Here is a 24,723-nt window from a genome sequence, read left to right as displayed (position 1 = left end):
ACGTCAAAGTGCAAGTAGATAAATAGGTACCACTCTGGCGGGATGGTAAACGGCGTTTCCGTGCGCTGCTCTGGTTCGCCAGAAGCGGCTTAGTCATGCTGGCCACATGACCCAGAAGCTGTCTGTGGACAAACACCAGCTCCCTCGGCCTAAAGAGCAAGATGAGCGCCACAACCCCAGAGTCGCCCGCAACTGGACCTAACGGTCAGGGGTACCTTTACCTTTTACTCTAAGCATGTCTAAGTCTGGGTCCAACCACTTATATTTTATTGGGATCTGGGTATGTGTAAGAAAGCCATATTACATTGTGCTGAAAACTGCACAAAAATGTTTTTTGAATTTTGACTGTGTGTTCAGTCAGCCTGATAAAGTGAGAGGCATGCCCTTGTTTTTTGGTGACTCAGCATACCAAGTCCTGAAGCGACCCCAGGCATAATTTAACTTAGCTTTATACAAGTGAGAAAACTTGTACAATATTTCATATTCTAAAATTAAGGAGACAGGCTCTTAATCATGGCTGCCATGTCAAATGTATTTCACTTTTGATTTTAGTTGTTGCAGATCATCTTTCAGAACACATTTCACAGGAATTTGATTCTTACCATTATTTTGCTCAACAGCCATGAGGTTGTGCTTAGCCTTCACTGAAGCTTCAAAAGTGTCCACATTTTCCCGTTCATACTCTTTAACATCAGCAGCTACCCGCTCTAGAATGTCATCAGGTGAGTTTGAGCGGCTGCGAGTGCTGCTCTGAGGACTGCTTGGTTCAGATGGCATAGACATGTTGCTATCTTCAGTTAGGTACTTGTATTTCTGTAAAAAGAAATCTTCCATTACTTAAGCCACTGAAAAAATGTACATTTTGTGGGGATATAAACGCGGGTGGCGCTGTGGGTTAAACCACAGAGCCTAGGACTTGCCGATCAGAAGGTCGGCGGTTCGAATATCTGCGATGCGGTGAGCTCCTGTTGCTCAGTCCCAGCTCCTGCCAACCCAGCAGTTCGAAAGCACGGCAAAGTGCAAGAGTAGATAAATAGGTACCGCTCTGGCGGGAAGGTAAACGGTGTTTCCGTGCACTGCTCTGGTTCACCAGAAGCAGCTTAGTCATGCTGGCCACATGACCCATAAGCTGTCTGCAGACCAACGCCGGCTCCCATGACCAGTAAAGCAAGATGAGCGCCGCAATCCCAGTCGGCCACGACTGGACCTAATGGTCAGGGGTCCCTTTACCTTTTCATACCAAAGAAATATTTTTGCTTTATTCCAGCATCGTGGAAGCAGTTGTTCACTTGAGAGGCCTTTCCCACATACTTCATTTTATTGCAGACCTCTACTGCATTATGGATAGCGCAGTTGGTAGAGCATCAGACTCTTAATCTCAGGGTAATGAGTTCAAGTCTCATGTTTGGCAAAAGATTCCTGCACTGCAGGGGGTTGGACTAGATGACCCCCGTGGTCCCTTCCAACTCCACAGTTCTATTATTATTTGATACCAGATTTTTTCCTAAAGGTCTTTGAAGAGAGCAGGAAAGGCTTTCTTGGGCAGACAGACCTATTAAGGCAACACTGGATCCAACTCTTCATTTCTAAGCCAAAGGAAACATAATAGATATGTCTGTGGGTGTTTGCCCAAGGTTACTAGGGTGCTACCACATACACCAGTTAGAGCATGCCTCTTAGCATGCTGCAGAATGTGATGACTTGGCATTTATTGTGTGCCCTCTTTGTTCAATGCACTCTTTTCCCTTTGCAGTACCTAGACATGAGGGAATTTGTGGCAGCTAATTATAACAGAAAGCTGAATGGATAGTCCTTGTAACTATGGCTACTTGAATGCCTGACCACACTCTATGGAAACAGTATGAACGATCAGCTTTCACAAAATTACAGTCTGGTTTGCAGGGGTGGTAGTACAGCACTATCACATACCTGAACAATTGCTTGCCTCTGTAACCTTCTCTGCTCTATCAAAGCTTCCTCATCTTCTTCTTCAACATCAAAGTCTTCAAGGCTATTAAAAATGATGATTGACATATCCTTCAGTCCACTTATTGATGCAAGAATTTATACTCAAATACCCTGAAAGCAATACTCAAAAGACTTGGATCCTAAAATGTTAATTTAAACAACTTTACATTACAGACTGACAGAAAAAAAACCAAAGTTTTATTATAATTGACCATTATTTATAAGCTTTATAAGTATTAGATACTAGTTGTTGTAATTCATTCAAACTAATTTAATACACTATGGTTAATGGTTGTATTTTTAATTTGACCAACATTGCTCTTTGTTGTATTTATGTTCTCTTTGTAGTGTACTTGACTGCATTTGGTGCTATTGATTGGTATTAACAGTCCTAGAATAAATGTACGTAAATATTAAGATATTGGGGAAATTTTTACTATTGAGATTATTGCATAAACATTGTACCAGTCCCTTTTCATATATGAGCCACAGATTAACCAATCTATTTGCCTTTATTATAATTATGGATGGCAAGTAAGTATAATGACAGGCGTATATTCACATATACTTCTTTTTAAGTCTTCATTTTTGTGGAGATTAAGGATGTGCATTTTTACTTCACTGTGCCCAAGTATCGTCTGGCCAAAAACAAATACAAACTATATGGTTGAGACTAGAAATACATATTTGTATTGGATCCTATCCAACAGTGTGACTTGGCAAGGCCTCCATCAGCAGAACAAGGAAGGAAACCATTTTTTTGGCTCATTTCCCATCACCACTGCAACCCCCCCCCCCAGCAACACTCTAAAATGCTCTAGTGCAGATTTAGGGAGACTGTAAGGAACTATGGGGTGAGAAGTTGCTGAAAATGGGCCTTATTATCAACTGGGTAGCACTGTTGGATATAACCTACAAAACTGATTGCTTATAACTAAAGGTTCCTGTAGCAGAGCCTCAGTCAATATGAGATCAAATATTAATCAACTGGCAATCATTCCCAAGGTATCCTAACATCTGACACTGGAGCCCTATCAAACTGAACAGAATGACAGAAGAGTAGTAACATGTTCACCAGCTATGGGTCAGCATTTAGCCAATAAGTTAAAATAACAAGAAGAATGTGGTACATTGGGTAGAGGATCAGCTAGCTATAGCATTGAACTCACTATTAATATTCAAGATTGCCCTCCATGTTGAAAATACTTCTGATTTAAGAAAAAGAAGACATTTCATCTATCTACACACAGACAAATTTGGTAGAAGATCACAATACGAAACATTAAAATTCAGTTCTTACTTTTCATCTGATGAGGATTCTTGCTCAACCTTCATCCCTTCAGAAAGGCTTCCTTTAAATTTGTCTTCTATTTTGCTCCTACTCCTCCGCCTATGGCCACCCCGTGACCTAGATCTCCTCCTAAGACGAGATCGACTCCGTCGACCCCTATCCCTGAAAATGTGGAATTAAAAGAAAAAAGAATGTGACAAAGTATCTCTTATATTTATATACTTGCTTGAAGCATTTTAAGGTTCAAATCTGTTCCATTCAAAAGAAAAGAAAAAAAAATACTTCGGATGAGGCAAGGTTTGTTCTTCACTTCCTCTCATGTTTAGATATTAATAAACCATGCATGTTGGGTTTGGAATTCAAAGTTAGGCCAGCACTGGTTTCCTCTCTGGTCAGCAGAGGGAGCAGGGTGGCCACAACTTGAGTAGCATGCTCCTGGATGAAGCATAGGAGTGTTAGGGAATTGGCAAAATGTATAGGGCTGTGTCCTACAGAGTTGCCCCATTAGTGCAAGGACCTCTGCTTTTGCAATCAGACTTCCTCTTCCCTCGAGCCCCCACTCAAATATGTTCTGGGGGTTCCCTTACCTCTCCCAAACAGAGGAAGTACCATTAAGAAGGCATAGGTCCTTGTGCTAACGGAACAACTTTGTTGATTACAACCCATAATAGTGGTGGTAGGGCATTTTTTAAAAAAGAACCATTCTTGGTTAATGTACAAGATTAATTTCTACTTATTTTTACAGTATAGTAGAATATATACCTTCTCCGAGGAGATCTACTCCTCCTTCTTGGGGACCGGCTACGTCGAAGAACTGAGCGAGATCTTCGTCGAATAGGAGACCTGGATCTTCTTCTGGATGGGGACCACCTAGGTGGGCTGACATCTTTTGATCGCTCACGTCTAGAGAGGATATCATCCCTAGTTCGTGTTCTTGAAGTTAGAAGAAATATTGTAAAAATATATACAAAAATAGGGCTGATTCCCTTTAAAAAACCATTTTTAAACTCACTGTAAAGTTGTCTTTATAGCATTTCATAGACTGAACTGAATAGAAATATATATAAGCAAGAATGACATAAAATGTCCCCTATAATTAAAGCATATATAGACATACTATAGCAAAACTGCTGAAATGTTAGCAAATCAAGTTTCATATTCACACCAAATCCTCATGTGATGCTTTTATTGCCTGCAAAAGTCTGCCTTTCCAAACATACCTATGCTAGTTATTTGTAGCTTGAAAAAGACCTCTTCCAAGTTACAAAGTGTTCTCTGCTTTGATGTTTCCACTTCCCAAGAAACATTATCAGTGACGACTGACAAGTCTAGCTCAGCGTACTGTTTTATTATTAAACACTTAAAACCTCAAAAGTTACTATGCTATTATTTTTGATATTTTGTTAAATAAATCAAAGGTCTTCCACAAATTTCGATAACACATACCAGGCGAAACTGGATCCAGCTGACTGAGTAGACCCAGAATTGGCCCACCCTCCATGGACCACTTTGACTGGTGGGCAGAACCACCTACTTGTCAGTTATGTGACATCATATGGCACCAGGTCATTCAAGTTTATTTGCCACAGCTGGAAAGGAAGAATTGGGAGCTCACTTATAGTGTTCTCCCATTTCTTCCTTTGCAAATTGGCATCTCAGTTTCACCAGTTCAGCACCTCTATTGTGTTAGGAGATGGACAGGTGGGCACATTAAAAAAAAATTAAAACCACTTGATTCTTAATTTTCTTCATTAAAATTACCTTGGAGAAGAAAAACGCCTCCTTTCCGATTCTCTTCTTTTTCTTTCTACAGATCTACTCTTTGCTCTCCTAGGAGACAGATTTCGAGAGGGCGATTTACTCTGCTTAGATCTGCGATCATTAAGGAGAGGTGATCTGCTGCGTCTTGGCTTATCTCGTGGTTTCGGAGACAAACTTCTTCCTTTAGGGCTGCGGCCAGGTCTTCTACCAGGAGACCTGTTTTCTTTCCCTGATGATGCATCTTTAGAAGGAGATTTGGTGGGCTTCTTATCTTTTTCAGCCTCCAATCTCCTGGATTTTCGATCTTTAGACCTTGATCGTCTATCTTTGGATTTGCTTCTTTGTTCTACTGGAGATTTTGATTTTTTGCCACGATCTCTGTTTTTACTTTCATTAACAGCTGGAGATTTTTTATGATCTCTAGACTTCATCTTATCTTCTGCTTTAGTCTTATCTTCTGGAGACTTTGACTTCCTATTTTTCTCCTGAGAGCGCCTTCTAAGAGTTGGAGACTTTGACTTTCCTACTTGGTCTTGAGACTTTATTTTTTTAGATGGGCTTTTTGATTTTCTCCTCTCTTTTGATTTACTTCTTGTTGCTTTCTCTTTTATTCCATCAACTCCTGACTTGCTTTTCTTTTTATCAGATCTGTGCCGAGTCCGTTCTTTTGATCTGCTCTTACTCCGTTTCTTTGAACTTGTTTTATTGTCTACAATTTCGGGTTTCCCTTTAACATTTGATGACTTAGTTGCAGATCTAGTCCCATTTCTCACCTTATCATTGATTTCTCCCTCCTCTTCAGAACCTGACTCATAACCTTGCAATATTAATCCCATCCCAGACTGAACTTTTCCTTCCATTAGCTCATTTTCAAGTTCAGCTTTAAGCAATGCTCTTTGTTTCTCTAAGTCTTCTAAAGGAGCTAAGAAATCAATTTTAGTTCTTTTTGCTGGACCATCTTCTCTATCAGAGGCATCAGTAATCTCCTTTCGTTTATGTTTCTTATGTTTGTGCCTATGTTTATGTTTTTTGTCCTTATCTTCTTCTGAAGAATGTTTATGTTTCTTATGTTTACCTCGGTGTTTGTGCTTCTTTTTTTTATGCCGGCTGTGTTTAATTTGTGGTTGCTCTCCTTCTGAAATATCCCCATTTTCTTCATTTGCACTTCTCTCAGAAATATCTGCATCATCAATTCTGTAAATATATTTAAATAGAATAAATCAGAGATCAAATGAAATATTATGGTTTGCAGCCAGAGATCTGACCAAATTTTCTGAGATCTTTCCTTTCCCCCTCAGTCCTGTGACACAGCTTACCCCACATAGGGCAGTCTCCCAATCCTTAGGAAAGTCTTTGGAGGGGGAGAATTTAGGGGGGCAGCTAGGCCCCATAACTGTTTAGAGAACTCTTAACCTGCATTCAAGCAAAATATATCAGAAGCATGTCTGTACCTGTAACCATCAAGGATCCCCCCTACAAGTAAATTGTAATTATCCAATAACAACACAGTGCAGAAAAATAAGATGGCAAAATCACTCCCTGGCAGGTTCTTTTTTTACTTCTACTTGTGAATTAGATCAACAACACAATTACACTTAAGATGTCAGTCAAAGTATATTTTTATACATTGATCCATTATTGCCCCATTTATTTTCAGATTTACTTTGGGGCACAATTAGTTTAAACAACCATGTTCATCATCCTTGCTAAAGAAAGGACATTTTTTAAAATAACTTGAAAACATTTATTATAGCTATTCTTCTGTGGTTCCTGTTAAGCTAACTTATGATGAACCAATCGAGATAATATTTTTATTCAAACAAATAGAGCATAAGGGACCAAGCACAAAACATGTTCAATTGAACAACTAAGGATTAGAATTAGAATTTAGATGAAATTAAGAATATAAGAACTAAATATAATTAAATAACAAGCATCACTAAAATTCAGACATACTGTTCATACATAAGGTGCTCAAATACCAATGTATAAATATTATACCATGGTTCGCCAACTCAGTGCCCATGACGGCCTTCATTGGCACACCAGGCATGGGCCCCAGACTCAATTTCATTTTTAAAAAAGCAAGCCCCCTCTAGCCCTCCTAGGAAGAAAGTTAGGAAGAAAAATGCACAGGTACCCTTATAGGCAATTTCTGTGAAATGAGCTAGCCTAGCTGCTCCTACCTGTTAAGTGTTTTTAGCCAATAAGTAAAATTAGAGGTATGCCTATGATTGCTAAGTAGTTGTTTGGACACCAGGCTACAGGAATCCCTGGGGTCCTAAAGAGCACCTGCTTTCCCCTCCCCTTCCATGCATTTTCCAGCTTTATATTTTTCTTGTCCCTGGAAGATGTCATTCACCCTTCCTTTCTGCCTCACAACCAGGATGCATCTTGCCTGTGGTAGGTTTGTATTAGATCTGGGAGTTATTTCCTGCAAATACTACTGTATAAGCATGGGTGTGTGTTACAGAATTCTCCCTCCCTTCCAAAGGCAAATGTTAAAAATTTGCAAAAGAGGGGGAGACATGTCTTCTTGTGTTCAGAGGATAAAGACTAGGCACTAAGATTCCCCTGTAATGTTAACTGACTGTACAATGCTAAAAGTCTATTCAAAACTACGTCTCTTTGTTTCTAATGGGGGTTACTCCCAGATAAGCGGGTACAGGATGACAACCTAGGCTTTGATTTACAGTTGGAATGGGTGAAATCAGATTATTGTGCCTTTTAACAGCTGTATCTCCACAATCAAGACCAGCAGGACATAGCTGATTTCCCATGGTAGGAGTGAAGTTCTTGGTGTGGGGGAGCTGCAATAACTGTTCTCTAATTTTTTGTTGTGCCATGCCCTCCCAGCAGCCATGTTGCATTATGCTATGCCCTCTCTATGGCAACCATTTTGTGTCCTGCACCCACAGCACTCTCTCAAAATTTGAAATGTGGCCATTGATCCAAAAAGGCCTTTGAACTAGGTATCAGACTAAATTGCTTCAGAATTTTACAGATCAAATTAGCATATTGACTTTCCTTAGAACACAACACAAAATGAGATACATGTGGGGTTATCGCCAACGCCAGTCATAACTAATTTGAGTATCTTAAGTCCGCTGACTTCAGTGGGTCTACTCTGAGTATGACTAGTTGGATATAATCCATTGTCTCCAAAATATAAAGCCAGAACTGTGAGTAAAACACACTGTCATGAATGTAATATCCCTGAGCATGATACCAAGCATAGATCCAGGAATCTGTTGCCTACCTACCATTCACGAGGAACAAAAGATGAAAATATCTGTGTGAACTTATGGATTGTGCAATTATTATGTGCCTTATGGCCAATAAGTGTATTTAAACAAAATGAAAATTAGAGTATTGTCTTCCCCTTGTTATTTTTCTTATTTTAAGATGTAGGAAATAACTGTGTGTCGATCACTTTGGAAAACAGTCTAGCGACTTCTATTACTTCAGTGATTTTTAGACAACTGGGAGGAAAGCCAGCACAGTACTGTGGCATAAAGGTAGTTTAATACATCACCATTTTCACTACTGTACCTTTCAATACGGTGTATTTATGCCCTCAACCTAACTGAAGTTGTAGACAGTGACTAAAGAGTCCCCCTCCCATGGACTGCTGACATAAATGGGCAATCTGACCTTGTCCATATGCTTTTCAATTGCGAAAACAGTGAAGAAAAAGAAAACAAGTTCTAGCAAGAAAAACAAGTTTTATTAAAACCTTCTCAAAGAATTTGTGTTTCATCCTGTAACTGGTGTTGATTTTTACCAAATTATCTGCAGCATGAAGCAACCTCTGACGCATGAAAGTTGTAGTGAAAACTAGCAAAAATTGCACTGATTAGGAGCCCCAGTGCTTGTTCTGGCTGAAGCAGAAACAGTGGGGAGAGGGTAACATGCCCCTTTACTGCATTAGCTGCCAAGCTGACACAGCAAAGAGGCCCAGATTGAGCCTGTTGCTATCATGCGATGGCAGCAGTGTCCACACTGGATCCAGCAGATCCTGTGCCGGTCCCATTTGCTGGAGGTAGGAAGTGGGCTGCTGGGTGCCACTGACAGTACTCTCCACCAGTCCACTGTTTGGGTGGGCACACCCTGACTGTGGGACTTTCCTGCTGGAAGTCAGCAGACACCATCCCATCTAAATGCACAGATCTGGATTGCCATGTTAGCTTAATAAGTGGAACTACAGTATTTCAAATTCTACATGGGTCATCCAACCACAAAATGTTTACAGCTAATAACTAACCAGCAAGTCACCCTTGATTGGAAATTGAGTTTTAGAAGTTTATTGTGTGTGTATGATTTGTTTAGGGATTGCCTCATAAAAAGGAAGTTACTAATCTAATAACCCATGGATACCATAGCTGTTAAAAAAAAAAAAGTGTATTCTGGTGAACAGCCAGAAATTGTGCTTTCAACAGCTCACAACATGAGCTTATTGCCCAAATTTCTTGCATACTGATCCTATTCATGTTCACTAATCAATTAGTCCCTGCAAGTTTGATTACATTTACTTTGAAATTGATGAGCACAAAATGCCCATCAGATTTTCCCCAAAGACATCTGAGAAATGCTAGACTACATAAAAGTTAGGTGGCAGAGCTTTGGTAAAGCCTGATTTCTACATGCACACCTATGTAAAAAATGCATGATCAAGCCGATATCCCACCAAAGTTCATACTTTAGTTTGTACTTTGGTATGTGACTATCTATACTGTTATGTCCCTAAACTTACATAAACAGGACAATACATTGTAATCTTTCATAACTCTGGCAATTCCATCCTCATGAAATATGGGATGCAAGGTTCTTTATTACAGAAATACAAATACGTCTTTAAAATAATTCATTTTTTATGCCAGTCTTTTGATTTTAACTGGCTTGGCTCCTGACCATAGCTTTAGACTACAAGCATTGTAACAGCTGTTAATCCAGAAATGTCACTGGAGTGGGAGCAGCTTTAACAAATGCAATGTAAACGTCATGTGGTTTATAAGTTAAACACTAGCACTTATTTGCCTGTAAGGAGTTACTAAGACACAAAAAGCCAAGTGTGCATGTGTGATAGATCCATATGGCATTTAGACTATGCCACAACTTTATTTATAAGCAATTGTATCACTCAGATTGCATCGGAAGAAATGGGTAGACCTCTATTTGAGATGAAGCACACCGGAGAAACAAAGTCAGTGATGTGGAAATTAAAAACCAGTAAAATACCAAAGAAATCTGTTAGTGAAATACTTAGCAGCACTGGTGGCAAAGGAAAAACAGAGTAGCATGTCTATGAGCAACCACCCTGATATCTTTGGATGAAAGGCGGTATACAAATTCAATGAATCAATCAATCCAACAACAACAATCCCACTAGGGCTAGCAACTTTGCCCAGGCTCGTCAGACATTTCCCCAGCCACGTCGGTAAGTCCAAAATGGAACAGAGTTAACTCTCAAAATAAGCATGAGCAGGAATCTCTCTCTCCCCCTCCCATAATCTCGCAAGTTCACTTGTGCGGAGAAAAGAAAAAATCCCGAAAACTACCTTTAAAAAAAAATTTGGTGCTGCTCTCGCCTTTGCGCACGTTCTTTCTTTTTAAACAAAGAAAGCGTAATGCGAGAGGCTACTTGCCAACCGCCCCGTCCCCCGCCGCAGGAGAGGCTTAACGGCATTTAATTTCCAGCAAACCTTTCGGGGGTTCCTCCCTCAGGGAAGGAAAGCTCGCGCGGCGGCTGAGCCTTGAGGGCCCGGCGCTGGGACTCCCTTCCGGGTGGGGGCGACAACTCTAGCGAGACCCAAAGGTAGGCCTTCGGGGCCCGAGCAGGCGCTGGGAAAGGGCCGGGTGGCGGCGAGGGAAAAGCCGGCTTCGTGCTTCCCCGCTCGAGGTTAAGGGCGGGCTCCGAGGAAGCTCGTCCCGCTCCGGCCTCAGACGCCAGGCCCCGGCCAGGGCCTCCTCGCGACCGTTATAACGGCTCAACAGCGCGTTCTCCCTCACTCCTTCCCTCGCCCACCCGACTTTCTCCCTCACAGCTACCGGAACTAAACCGCGTGCTTTAATATTAGATATCTATATCTATATCTTATGGTTCTTCTTCATCTTCTTACCCGCGCCCCCGCAGCCCCGACTCCACTATCGTCGCCGCGGCCATTTTGAACTTCCGAACTCCTCGACTTCCACCGCCGCCGCCGCCGAAAGCTGAAGCGATTGAGACGTCGCGCATGCGTGCCGGCAGCGTAAGCCGAGCCGAAATAGTAATAATAAAAAAACAAACCCCGCACACCTCGCTGGTCGCTTCGGCAGAAACCGGAAATGAGGTAATAGTCACGAGACCGGAAGTTGGTAAACGCAACTTCCAGCAGCTTGTGAGGAGCAGGGAGTTTTGCTCGCGGGAGATGTAGCTCCATACTTCCGGTTCCCATTTGCCAGTAGCTTATGCGCGAAGCGCGTCGTTACCATAGAGATCGGAGGGCGAAGCGGGTTCCAGTTCCGCTGGACAGCCCCGCATATGGCGGCGTCCAAATGGGAACAGAAAGTGAGGGGTGTAACTCTTTCCCGTTTCTATGGTTCTCGAGTCTGAGCGTGGGCGGATGGGAGAGGAAGAATGGAATGTTCTGCTTTTAGGGAGCGTCTCTAAAAAGTCAGCCGCCGGGCGCCGGAGTAGAACACCCTTGATTTGTTGATGCATATAGGCCTTCCCAGGGATGCTTGAGAAAAGGCAGTGGTGCAAACGAAGACTGCTCTCCTTAAGCCAGCTACTTGAGAGTCGGTTGCATTTAGCTTACTTATACTCAGAGTAGATTCTTTTTGACATGAATGCGCCTGAGTGGCATAGGTCCCTGAATTTCAGTGTTAGCCATCAACTTCAGTAAATCTACTCCGAGTACAGATGAGTTGACGACTACTTCTGGGTGGACAGAGAGTGCGGGGATGCGGTCATTAGGGCCCGATCCTATGCTGTTATCTCATGTGATGAAGTCCCCGCACGGGACCAAGGAAACCTTGAACGTTGCAAGATGCACACTTATTTCCAATATATATATGCCATCCTATAAGCGTGTTCTCAAGGCACCCTGCAACAAAGAATTAAAATGAATGTATGATATGTAATAAAACATTAAAAGCGGTGTGAAAAATCTTGATAAAAATGAGTTTAAACCAGAACAGATTAAGAGAGCTGGAAAAATTGCCTGGTGCCAAATCGGCATCAGGGTGCAGGTGCCTGGGCAATTCTCTAGGGGGAAGCGCTGCTACTGGAGATAATAAATCTCTCGGGTGCCCGGGTCTCAAGCCATGAAAGGACCGACTCGAAAAGTGGAAAGGCGTTTCTTTGAATCCCTCGACCTCCCACCCTGGGCTCCATTGTCAACATTTTCACCTGCACATTATTATTACCTAATCCATATTTTACATCTTTCCATGTTATCTATTGTAATCGTTGCATTACAAGTGTTATTAAAATCCTGCTAATGTTTTCACCTGCTTACAGTGGTCTCCTAAATAAATTGTAAATTTCTCCCCCATTCTTTCTTGAAGTTGTTGTCTTCTTGGTTCCTGAGCTTTCCGGTCAGTTTTGCCATTTCGGTATATATTCCATCAGTTGAACAAAGAAATCCCTACATATGGTTATGTATTTGGTAATGTGATAACTTTTTACAATAAAAACTATTGCAAAAAAAGGAAAAGAAAAGTGGAAAGGTGTAGTAGCTTTCAAGTGTAACAGGGATGAAGGAAACCATCCCGCAGTCCTGCTCCGAGGCCATTTGCACATGCTCCCTTAGCGCTTTGGTAGGAGGGATCTTGGGTATCTGCAAGGCAGCCTTGGCTTGGGAAGTTGGTGAGAGAAGCAGGGAAGGGCTTGGAGGAGCGGAAGCAGATCGGGACCAAGGGAAGCCATCCTGGTTTAGCTCCCCTGCGGAGGGGAGCAGAGGGGGAGGTCCTGCCTGTCTCCCCTCGCCTAAGCTTGCGTGCGCAAGGTTTTCCGTCGCGTGGTGGCGGCGGGTGATTTCGCAGGGGCGCAAGGACCCGAAGTTCTCGCTGATGGATCTGCGCAAAACTTTTACCCGTGGGTAGCAAAGGTAGATTCCTTTGATGGCCGACCCTGAGCATGAAAACCGGAGGAGGGGATTTGCTGGGCTCCTTCCTGGAAGACAAAAGCACAGCCGCTCCGTAATACAGTATATTCCCTTTTGCGCGCGCGTTAAACCTCGTACTTTGCGCATACTTCCCTCTTCGGTTTATAAATCGTTGCTTCTGCCCCCTAGTAAAGAGGAGTCGGTGCATATTTACCTCGCTTTCTTTCACTCTATGATTTGCTCCCCCAGTACCGTGCACTTGAATCTAGAGGGGATTCGACCCGTATTACGTTAAATGAGTGCAGCATCTTCGATGTGCTCTGCATTTTCCAACCGCTTTTAAGAAGCGTTGCAAAAAAAATGGTTGGCCTAAATAGTACGAGGTCCCTGTGTAGGTTTGTGTTAACTTGGTGTTTGGAGTTAAAGATGCAGTGTAATTGTAGCTGTGGTTTTGCTGGGTTTGTTTGTGAGCATTCACTTAAGATCCGTGCTATGTAGAGCTTAATGTCTTTCCCGAAGTTAGCGCTTCCGTTACAGGAAACACTCATTTTTCAAGCAATAAGCTGCAGGAAAAGGCAGTTAATACAGGAAGAGCTTTGCTGGATCAGACCAAAGGCCCATCTAGTCAAGTGTCCTCTATTTGCCCAGTAGCCACGGGTGTCAGTTCTTGCATGGCCTCTCACAATTGGTGTCACTGCTATGTACATGGAGTGGCAAAGTGGCAGGGAGGCCACCACTGCCCAGGCAGCCCAGTGAAGTCAACTTACACCAACATCCTCTCTCCCTTGGCTCTTTCCCTCTTTGTAAGCCACAGTGATGGCAATGATGGGAGGCTAGGGAATTGCTCCTGGGAGCCAACCAGCTTCCTTTGGAAAGCCCAAATCAGAGCATGAGCGCAACAACTGTTCCCCACTTGGGCTCACCAGCAATTGCTATTCAGAGACATGCCACCTCTGGTACACAGCCACTGTGGTCGGTCGCTAATGAAAGCCTTGGCCTCCATGAATTTGTTGAACCACCTTTTGAAACCATCCCAGTCAATGGCGACCGCTGCTTTGTTTTCACTGTGTGTTGTGTGAACACATTACCCTTGGGCTGCAGGACTAAACAAACGCATCTTTAAGCACCAGATTTTGAAATTCTGTTTGGAATTTCATTCCATAGGAACATTAGGACTTGTGAGTCAAGTAGGGATGGGTGATATCTGGTTTTGCAACATCACAATATATCTATATATCACAATGTTTGAAATGAGTGGCTGGGGAGGCCCAGCCAGATGGGCGGGGTATAAATAATAAATTATCATTATTATTATTATTATAAATCAGGATGGAGCTATGTAGAGGCATTGGCTGGCTTCACGGTTTCCCCCACATTGTTATTTTTTGCATAGCGCGCACACACACCATGACTTGTGATACATTGCCAGGTCAAAAATTATGAAACCAATATCACAATATGGACTTTGAACTGGTTTTGGATGATCACCGGTAGATCACCCAGTCCTAAAGTAAATATCTTCAAGATGAGGGTTGTGTTGGCGGGAGGAAAGAAAAATGACCCAGGACAAAAATAAAATAAAATAAAATATGGCTACTTGCTACAGTGGTTATATTCTGCCTCCATGGTCATTATGGTCAAGACAAAAATAAAATGTGGCTACTTGCTACAGTGGCTATATTCTGCCTCCATGGTCATTATGGTCAAGACAAAAATAAAATGTGGCTACTTGCTACTGTGGCTATATTCTGCCTCCATGGTCTGAGGTATTATGCTTCTGAATACCAGTTGCTGGAAACTGCAGGACAAAATATTGCTGTTGTGCTCACATCCAGCTTATGGGCTTCCCATGGGTATGTGGATGGTCCCTGTGAAAACGGGGCTGGAGTAGATGAGCTGTTGGTCTGATCCCGTTGGGCTGTTCTTCTGTTCTAATAAAAGCAGAATTTCTTTTCATGTTTCTTTGTACTGATCACAGTTTTGATCACTGCTCTGCTTGTTTTGAACTCCCAGGAGTCCGGGGCAAATTCACCAATGATTGAAAAACAAAAAAACAACAAGACAATAACTAATAAGACCGAAAGACAGTTTGTAAGTAGACTTTCAATTTTTGAATGTGTTGGGTCTTTCCCCACCATTCATATTTTAACTTGACATGTTATTAACATCATGCACATTCATCATAGTCTTTCAAACACACTGTATTTTCTATAAAAAAATTAATCCACAGTTTGCAAACTGCAATAGAGTAATGGATAATTCAGTGTACCGTATTTTTCGCTCTATAACACGCAGATTTTTTCTCCTAAAAAGGAAGGGGAAATGTCTGTGCGTGTTATGGAGCGAATGTGTGGTCCCTGGAGCCAAAAAATCGGGCAAAAATCAAACCGTGCTTCAGGGAGAAGGGAAGCCTTGAAAAGAGGAAGTGGGTGCTTTCCTGCATTCTGCCTCCGGGTCTTACTGCCCACCCTCTTCTGTTTCGTTGCTGTGTTTGCTGAAACGGAACAAAGAGCAGGGAAAGCCCCTCCCCTCCAGGCAAGAAGAGGGGAAAGCAGAGTGTCGTTCCTTCCTCTCTGTGCTCCGCTCCTTCCTCTCTGTGCTCCGGTGCTGCTGAAAACATGCAGGTGGGAGGGAGAGAGAGAGAGAGAGAGAGAGAGAGCGAGAGAGAGAGAGCAGAATGTCGTTCTTTCCTCTCTGTGCTCCGGTGCTGCTGAAAACATGCAGGTGGGAGAGAGAGAGAGAGAGAGAGAGCGCGAGCTGGCTGGCTTGGGTGGGTGCGTGGGGGAAACTTTTGCCTTCCTTTCCTCCCTCCCGTTATACCCCACTCCTGCATTCTTAGCCCTTCTGTGTTTTTCCTTCCCTCCCCACTTAAAATGTGGTTAAAAAGCATGGATCCACATGGATCCTCAGGATTTTTGCACTGGGTCACCCCAAATTCACCATCAGAGCACATAGCATGTCCATAGCTACAGCCTGCCCCCCAAAAATCATGCACCCACTGTTGCCTGGGGCTGCAATGGTGCAAAAATGTGGTTAAAAAGCATGGATCCACATGGATCTTTGCATTGGGTCACCCCCAAATTCACCACCAGAGAACATAGCATGTCCATGGCTACAGCCTGCCCCCCCAAATCACGCACCCACTGTTGTCTGGGGCTGCAATGGTGCAAAAACGTGGTTACAAAGCATGGATCCACATGGATCCTCAGGATCTTTGCATTGCGTCAGCTCAAATTCACCATCAGATCACATGTCTGTGGCCACAGCATGAAGCACAAAAATGATACATCCAATGTTTCATTCAGAATGTTTTTTCCCTTGTTTTCCTCCTCTAAAAACAATGTGCGTGTTATGGTCAGGTGCGTGTTATAGAGCGAAAAATACGGTAAGTTTATTTAATGGGGGGACAGGGTTTTAACTGGGGTGTGTGTGTTTTAAATTGTTTTAAAATGTTATATGTTAATTTGGATTTTTGTATTTGTGGAGTGGGAGATGGTTTAGGGGCTTTGGTTGGGGAATGTACTTTTTATTAGTTTGTATACATTAGCATTGCTAATTACTTTAATTGTGTACTTTGTGCTTTTATATTATAACTTTGTGTTGTGAACCACCCTGAGACCTACGGGTAAGGGGCGGCATACAAATTTATTTTAAGAATAGGAATAGCAATAATAAGAGCAATAATTTAATGTAAAGCATAAAAATGTCTTTTGACATATTATTGGCTAAGGATTGGGGGGGGGTGGAAGTACCCCACTACTCTAGAGGGGTGGATAGCTCAGTTGGTTAGAGCATGGTGCTGATACAGTGGTACCTTGGGTTAAGAACTTAATTCGTTCTGGAGGTCTGTTCTTAACCTGAAACTGTTCTTAACCTGAAGCACCACTTTAGCTAATGGGGCCTCCTGCTGCTGCCATGCCGCCGCTGCACAATTTCTGTTCTCATCCTGAAGCAAAGTTCTTAACCCGAGGTAATATTTCTGGGTTAGCAGAGTCTGTAACCTGAAGCGTCTGTAACCTGAAGTGTCTGTAACCAGAGGTACCACTGTAATGCCAATTGCTGCATATTCCGGCGTTGCAGGGAGTTAGACATGGTCTCTTGCAACTCTACAATTCTGTGTGGTATTGCATGCCATGCTTTACCTAGGAAGGGATGGGTAACATTCCCATTTGACTACTGGATATGGTAGTTTGGCTGCACAGTGAGAAGGATAGTTCAGTGGTAGAGTGCATGTTTTTGGGGTGGAAAGTGACTTGCATCCCCTTGAGACTCAACATCACCCAGTCTGCCATCCCCCCCCCCTCTGTAAAATTACATTCACATTCACCCGGTGCTATACCAGCTGCACTGGCTGCCGGTGGAGTACAGGATCAGGTTTAAGGTGCTGGTTTTAACCTTTAAAGCCCTATACGGCCTAGGACCCTCGTACCTACGGGACCGCATCTCCTGGTATGTCCCACAGAGGAACTTATGGTCTTCAAACAAAAACATCTTGGAGGTCCTGGGCCACAGGGAGGTTAGGCTGGCCTTAACCAGAGCCAGGGCTTTTTCGGCTGTGGCTCCGCCCTAGTGGAATGCTCTGTCACAAGAGACTGGGGCCCTGCGGGACTTGACATCTTTCCGCAGGGCCTGCAAGACAGATCTGTTCCACCAGGCCTTTGGCCAAGGCACAGCCTGACTCCCTCCTTCGGCAATCTTCACAGAACTCCAGCCCAATGGTTGCCATCAATTTGATTTGAATTAATTTTATAATGAAATGATTTTAGAATGTTGTATTATTTTATTGTTGCTAGCCGCCCTGAGCTCGGCTTCGGCTGGGGAGGGCGGGATATAAATGCATTTTATTATTATTTTATTATTATTATTTTTATAGGTTGTTAATTTCAACACCATGAGCCGCCGTGGAAACAACTGGGCCTACACCGAGGTCATTGACCTCCTGGATATATGGGGAGAGCAGAAGATCCAGAAGCTGCTTCAGAGCAGCTACAGAAATATGGACACCTTCCAAGTCATTGCAAGCGAGATGGCCAAGCGGGGACACGAACGCACTGCCCAGGAGTGCCGGACCAAGACTAAAACAATGCGGAGGGATTACAAAAAGGCCAAGGACAACCCCTCCTCGCTGGGCGGGCGCATGACGTGCCCTTTCTATGAGCAGCTCGATAGGATATTGGCCGGCGATTCTGGCTTCCAGCCCCCAAGGAGGCTACCGCACGCTGCTCTGCCGGAGGAGTCGTCAGGGGATACCAATTCCCCGTGTCCCCTGGCGGAAGGAGCCGTGCCCGTGGTGCCAGAGGACTATAGCGAGAGTCCGGATCAGTTTTCCCCATGCACGCAGATCGCCGTGGAGATCTCCGACTCCGCCACGCCCAGTCCCATGTTCTACATGACGAGGGCGGCCTCCGCGAAGCCTGCAAGCATGTCTTGGCCGCTAGCAAGTAAGATCTCTGCTTTGTGCCCGGGAGAAACTTGTAGCAATGATAATAATTTTATTCTTTATACGCCACCCAGGCTGACTGACTGGGTTGCCCCAGCCACTCTGGGCAGCTCCCAACAAAATAATAAAAACGCAGTACAGTGGTACCTCGGGTTAAGTACTTAATTTGTTCTGGAGGTCTGTTCTTAACCTGAAACTGTTCTTAACCTGAAGCACCACTTTAGCTAATAGGGCCTCCTGCTGCCGCCGCACCGCCAGAGCCCGATTTCTGTTCTCATCCTGAAGCAAAGTTCTTAACCTGAAGCACTATTTCTGGGTTAGCGGAGTGTGTAACCTGAAGCGTATGTAACCTGAGGTACCACTGTAAAACGTCAAGCCTTAAAAACTTCCCTGAACAGATGTTGCCTTCAGGTGTTGCACCTTGAGAGATTCTGTGCATTGGTCCGCCTGCGCTGCGGCTGTGTTTGTTTATTATGTTTTCTTACAGTTATGCCCTGTCTTCCTTCCATCATGGAACCCAAGGGGCAGGTGGTGCTCAAACCGTCTCCCATCCAAGCACTGAGCAGACAAGCTTGGTTTCAGCAATGGGGTGGAGGAGAGGGCCATCCATGGCTCCAACCCATGATGTCTATGGTCAACCTCCAAAGTTGGAGGCAGCAATGTTTCTGAATAGTAGGCCGTTCTTATGTGGCCTCCTGTTCCTTCAGGCCATTCCCTGGGAGTATGCTGCTGCTGCTTCTAGTTCAGGACAGTGCTTGTGTACTTATGCTATTCTAAGCTTCTCATAGGTATTTGGTTGTCTAATGTGAGAACGAAATCCTGGACCAGGTAGGCCTTTGGTCTGATCTAGGACTGGGCGATATATTGATACACCATCCAAAACCGGTTTGAAGTCCACATCATGATATTGGTTTCATCATTTTTGACCTGGCAATATATTGCGAATCATGATGTGGGTGTGTGTACTATGCAAAAATCACAATGTGGGAAAAACCGTGAAGCCAGCCAATGCCTCCATCCTGATTTCAGGCATTGTGATATACAGTGGTACCTCAGTTTTCGAACATCTCTGTTAACAAACATTTCGGTTTTCGAACACCGTGAACCCGGAAGTAAATGCTTCTATTTTTGAATGCGCCTCGGAAGTCAAACATGAAACGCTGCTTCCGTGTTGAGTTTTCTGTTTTGAGGCTTCTGTTTTGAGTTTTTGGTTTTCGAACGTTTCGGAACTGAAACCGTCTTCCGGAATGGATTACGTTTGAAAACCAAGGTACCACTGTATATTGCGATGTTTAGCTGGCGATATATCAAAATATTGAAAACCAGATATTGCCCAGCCCTAGCCTGACCCAGCAGGACTCTTCATATGTATAAAACATATTAATTCACAAATCTTTTTTCGTTCCCGCTAGAAGCTGATCATCCGGCTCCATCCCTCTCCTCTATGTTCCCCAGTAACCCTGGCAGCTCATCAACCAAAGGTTCAAGAATGGGTAAATATGAAATGATAACATGACGAGATAAAAAAAAAAAAACAGTTTAAAATGAGTATATAAAAAAACCCCCAAAGTGTTTCTGTTCGGTATTATAGGGACAGAAATCCCCCTACCCATGTTAAAGTTGTTTATATATTTAGCAACAGCAGGATTCTATATGTCCCAACCAAGGAAGAATGGATAAGTAGGATAATAGACTATGCAGAACTGGCAAAATTAAGAGAATCTAATTATGAGTGTTTTATATAAGAATGGATGCCTTTTTCAGACTATTTCAAGAAATATTATAGTATGATGAACTTGCAAGCAAGATTTGAGCTATGAGCAACAGAGGTAATTAGATTATAATATTATGGTTATGATTTAATAGAAGATCGGGTACAGCAGAAGGGGAGAAACAACAACTCCATGGAAAAATAAGAGAAAAGATGAAATTGTGTTTTGATTGTATACGTTAAAAATGTCGAAACTTAATAAAACATAACTGTGGGGTGGGGAATGGCTAAATACATCACTGAACTCATTTTGTTAGTACGGTATTTAACCTACCCAGAGTCCTTTTGTATCACATTGCAATGTGCACTCTCCTTTTTAATATATGGCTGTGTGTTTGTGTTTGTGTGTGCCTGTCTATCTCCAGATGCAACGGTGGCCCCTTCGTCGGCTCTGCTGCCCAACTGCCCGACTCTGTCTCCCGAAGGGCGGCTAACCAGAGTCCGAAAGCGCCAAAGAAAAACCAGGAACGACTTGGTCATGGAATTGTCACGAATAGCAGATAGGAGGGTACAGACCGCAACTGACAGAATCCTGTCTTCCTTGAACCGGTATGCCACCGCAGACCTTCAGGACCGAGAGAGGGACCGGGCAGACACGGCGCAAATCATTGCCATCATGCATCGCCAGACAGAACTGCTGGAATCGCTGGTGCAGATGCAGTCTGTCGAGCAGACGCCGGTGTCCCCTGCACCCTCGTGGCACCCTCGGCCACGCTCCGCCATCTCTCCCCCCTCCCGTTCGGGTGTCCCCAGGAGGACACTGGTGCCCCGGGTGAACCACAGGCGGAGACCACAGAAGTACAGCCCTTAACTGTACTGCTGAGGAAGAGGGTTTCCTAGTTAAAGTTGCTGGGTGCTACTGGAACAATATATCGAGAGCCTACACTCAAAGGCATTTGTATTAACGGCTGAAGTTTCTAATGCTTAGAATAGGACATAAACAGTGAGGCATAATATATGCTACTGATGCCTCAGTCGTGTACCCATTCTCCTGAAAATGAGCCCCCTTGAACTCAGTGGGACTTACTTTTGAGTAGTTATGCATAGCGTTGTACTCTTAAGTGTTTGGGTTTAGATGCTCTGGAAGACTGTTTTGTAGCATATGTTCCAAAGACACCAAGATTAATTATCTGGTTCCTTATTGGCCCTGTGGGTTAGACACTTAGGTGCTAAAAAACTTAATGGGTCCTCACCTAATTGTGTTGATGGCCAATGCCACCCCCCCTCCACATCTTCCTTTTTTAAAATTTTGTATTCCATGAAACGTCATTTAAGTTTTAAACTCTTTGCCCCCTGTTTTAATTAAAAACACCCTGTTATCATCTTGGAGGTGGCATAAACATGCAATGGTTGGGGTGAGATCAACAGTGGTTCTTCCAGTGGTGCAACAATAAAGCTTGCTAGCACATTTGCAAAGCTAAGCAGGGTCTGTCTTGGTTTCAAATCGGATGGGAGACCATGTGTTGAGATTCTTGCATTGCAGAGGGTTGGACTTGATGACCCTCAGGATCCCTTCCAATTCTACAATTCTGTGCTTCCCTCTTCTACTTGGTTTCTTTGTCCTCTTTTGATAGGTGGGTCCAGCTTTCTTCTATGCAAACAGGATGGGCATATACTATGGACATAATACATGAATTTGTGTATCATGTAGGGTGGGAACATAATATAAATTAATATCAAACATTTATTTAATGCTAACCATAAGCTAGTTGAAGTATAGACCAGAACAATAATGCAGTCCTTAAACATAGGGTTTTGGACACCTCAACTTGCCATGGCTAAGGCTTGGTCCTTTTCTGCTCCCTTTCTCCTAAATCATAGCTTTTGTAATATTCAGAACATTTCCCTTCCGGGCTGAAAGCATGACATCTGCTGCACAGCTATGGCCTGGCCTCCGTGGTCCATCTGTAGTGTGGGGAGGTGAGGCATGTCTTGATGTCACTGGTAGATACAGGCTTTGAAAACCATGGAGCAGACCTGGACCTCGGATGTTTATGTTGGGTAGGTGAGATGGGTGTTGCAAGGAGAAGTTACAGATGGATTTAAAAACGGGTCTGAGAAGCTGGAAGGTGAAGCTGAGATGGATTTAAAAACAGGGCTAAGAAGCTGGAAGGACTTCATCAGCGGAAGGGAGGGCGAGGCGTGCATTCGACCTGGAGGACAGCAGGACACAGAAGATGCCATGCAGGCTGATTTCAGTGAGCTTGCATAGGTGAATGAGGATAAAAACGAGATACATGGGAATTGGAGGTGGAGAGTGTTAAACGCAGGGCTATTTTTCTAGGTGCCGGAACTTAACATCTCCCTTCTTCTCTTATAATGCCAATGGTGCCCACATGAGAGGTGGGAGACTTTCCGGCTGAAAAAATGCCATGGTGTAATAACTAAAAGCTAAGTGTTGGTTGTCGAGATCAGTAGGGATTCAGTACAACAACTTAAGGGGAGGGTGATGTGATCAGAGGAAGGGAAGCAAGAATGCTGTTTGGTTGCTTCTGGACAACATCTCTGCTCGGTGGTGGCACTGCAAAGGAAGTAAGGGAGCAAAGTATCTCACAGGAGAGGTACCATCTAGTGAGAGTAGGGGTGGCTCTCTTAATCCCCCCCGGCTTTTGTTTTTGTAACCTGTGCCAGTTCCACTGGCCTGTTGGACTAGCAGCAATAAATGGGGATTGGCGCAACTTCCATCTTGGTTGCTGACACTCAGCGCATCGCATGAGCATGCCTGCTGCTCTATAATTGCTGCAGGAAGTAACAGTGTAAGACAAAGATGCATGGCTTAGTGGCATGCAGCGAATACAGAGAAGGCTTATAGATACCCAAAGTAATGACCTTCAGGATCTATAGGAAATGATACAGTTGGAACATGGATGCTACAGTGCATGAGTGTCTTTAAAACTTACTTCCAGGGATCTTTCAGTGAGAAAAAATAAAACAGTGGGCAGTTTTTACCGGAAGAAAACTTCCTCACTGCTGTTTATCTCTGCCACCATTTGCAGACACCGAAGATTATTGGGTATGTGCTAGGGCAGAGCTTTCCAAAATTTTCATGTTGGTGGTACACCTTTTAGACATACATCATTTCACGACACAGTAATTCAATTTTACTAGCAAACCGGAGGTTAAACTAACCCCTTTCCAACCCCAGGAGGAGAACAGGGAGCATTCGTGCGACACACCTACACACTACAGTCAACATACTAACGTGTCGCGACACACAGTTTGGAAAACTTTGTGCTAGGGAATATCATTGGATCACATGGGGCAGCGGAGATATCCTGCAGGGCTGACTTTTGCCCTATTTGGGGCTGCTTAAGCCCAACAGCAAGGGACGCGGGTGGCGCTGTGGGCTAAAGCCTCAGCGCCTAGGGCTTGCCGATCGAAAGGTCGGCGGTTCGAATCCCCGCGGCGGGGTGCGCTCCCGCTGCTCGGTCCCAGCGCCTGCCAACCTAGCAGTTCGAAAGCACCCCCGGGGGCAAGTAGATAAATAGGTACCGCTTACCAGCGGGAAGGTAAACGGCGTTCCGTGTGCGGCTCTGGCTCGCCAGAGCAGCGTTGTCACGCTGGCCACGTGACCCGGAAGTGTCTCCGGACAGCGCTGGCCCCCGGCCTATAGATGTGAGATGGGCGCACAAACCCCAGAGTCTGTCAAGACTGGCCCGTTCGGGCAGGGGTACCTTTACCTTTACCTTTAAGCCCAACAGCAGGTGTGAGGAAACTTTGGCCCTCCAGATGTTTCTGAACTTCAACTCCCATGGTCCCTGGCCTTTGTCCATGATTGCTAGGGCTGATGGGAGTTGTAGTTCAGCAACATCTGGTGGGCCGAATGTTCCCCACTTCTGCCGTACAGCAGATACATAAAGGCACGCAATACCTATAACTCATTGAAAGAGTGGCAACCCAGTTGAGAGTGGTAGCCAGTTTTGACTTGTTGGATAGAATTAACAGATGAATCAGTGGGCTTAAGCAGTTGTGGAGAGGCCATACCACAGACCCTTGGAGAATGGGGAGCAAATTATTTTTGTCCACAAAAAAGCATTTGATGAGAATTGTGCTTACCATGGATTTGACAGGTGTGCTAGGTCCCTTGTTTCAGCAAGATGGCAGGCAAGGGTTGCGTTGAGAAATACAAGGGATATCCTAGGTTAGAATGGTATTTTAGCTTTCTTTTGTAATGGCAAACGTCTTTGCTTGCTTGTATTATAAACCCTGCTTCATAAAAACTTTGTTTCAAATCAAATTTGCCTCCCTCTCTCTTTCTGCATGATGTGTTATCAGTAGGCTGCATGCTCATTGGATGTGGTTTAAGTAGGGTTAAGTACACCGACCTGCTTCAGGCAAGGGATGCAAGGCAAAACAAGGGAGGGATAATGGTGAGGGACGCGGGTGGCACTGTGGGTTAAACCAC

The 24,723-nt window shown here is 44.0% G+C and overlaps 2 protein-coding genes across 5 annotated transcripts in view; one reads left to right on the top strand and one right to left on the bottom strand.

Moving 5' to 3' along the window:
* The window catches only part of PRP4K (pre-mRNA processing factor kinase PRP4K), a 28,568-nt gene extending 17,234 nt beyond the window's left edge, over positions 1 to 11,334 (bottom strand). For all 3 annotated transcript variants that reach the window (XM_082236064.1, XM_082236065.1, XM_082236066.1), the window contains exons 1-6: positions 11,140 to 11,334; positions 5,021 to 6,214; positions 4,022 to 4,192; positions 3,269 to 3,421; positions 1,930 to 2,011; positions 603 to 813 (exon numbers count right to left, since the gene is read on the bottom strand). In XM_082236064.1, the coding sequence (XP_082092190.1) occupies positions 603 to 813; positions 1,930 to 2,011; positions 3,269 to 3,421; positions 4,022 to 4,192; positions 5,021 to 6,214; positions 11,140 to 11,255 (1,927 nt within the window). In that variant the 5' untranslated portion in view covers positions 11,256 to 11,334. The remainder of the gene's footprint in view (positions 1 to 602; positions 814 to 1,929; positions 2,012 to 3,268; positions 3,422 to 4,021; positions 4,193 to 5,020; positions 6,215 to 11,139) is intronic.
* Positions 11,335 to 12,846: 1,512 nt separating this feature from the next.
* On the top strand, positions 12,847 to 23,639 carry LOC309538719 (uncharacterized protein). 2 transcript variants are annotated; one of them, XM_082234589.1, is made up of 6 exons: positions 12,847 to 13,110; positions 15,121 to 15,198; positions 17,981 to 18,548; positions 19,960 to 20,040; positions 20,684 to 22,387; positions 22,425 to 23,639. In XM_082234589.1, the coding sequence occupies exons 2-5, from the start codon at positions 15,142 to 15,144 to the stop codon at positions 21,127 to 21,129; spliced, it is 1,152 nt and encodes a 383-aa protein (XP_082090715.1). In that variant the 5' UTR covers positions 12,847 to 13,110; positions 15,121 to 15,141; the 3' UTR covers positions 21,130 to 22,387; positions 22,425 to 23,639. The 2 variants fall into 2 exon arrangements, with proteins under 2 accessions (XP_082090715.1, XP_082090716.1); XM_082234590.1 differs by lacking the exon at positions 15,121 to 15,198.
* Positions 23,640 to 24,723: the final 1,084 nt, after the last annotated feature.

This window comes from Podarcis vaucheri (assembly GCF_965113315.1).
Source record: "Podarcis vaucheri genome assembly, chromosome: 8".
Classification (NCBI taxonomy): Eukaryota; Metazoa; Chordata; class Lepidosauria; order Squamata; family Lacertidae; genus Podarcis; species Podarcis vaucheri.
The sequence above is the reverse complement of the archived record's forward strand: the minus strand, read 5'-3'. Positions and strand labels throughout refer to the sequence as shown.

What these genes read in the sequence shown, in the direction of transcription:
- LOC309538719 (XM_082234589.1), top strand. Translation starts at nt 15,142, where the DNA reads ATGATTGAAAAACAAAAAAACAACAAGACAATAACTAATAAGACCGAA. An exon ending in ATAAGACCGAAAGACAGTTT is followed by an intron (nt 15,199 to 17,980) that starts GTAAGTAGACTT and finishes TTATTTTTATAG; the next exon opens with GTTGTTAATTTCAACACCAT. An exon ending in CATGTCTTGGCCGCTAGCAA is followed by an intron (nt 18,549 to 19,959) that starts GTAAGATCTCTG and finishes CGTTCCCGCTAG; the next exon opens with AAGCTGATCATCCGGCTCCA.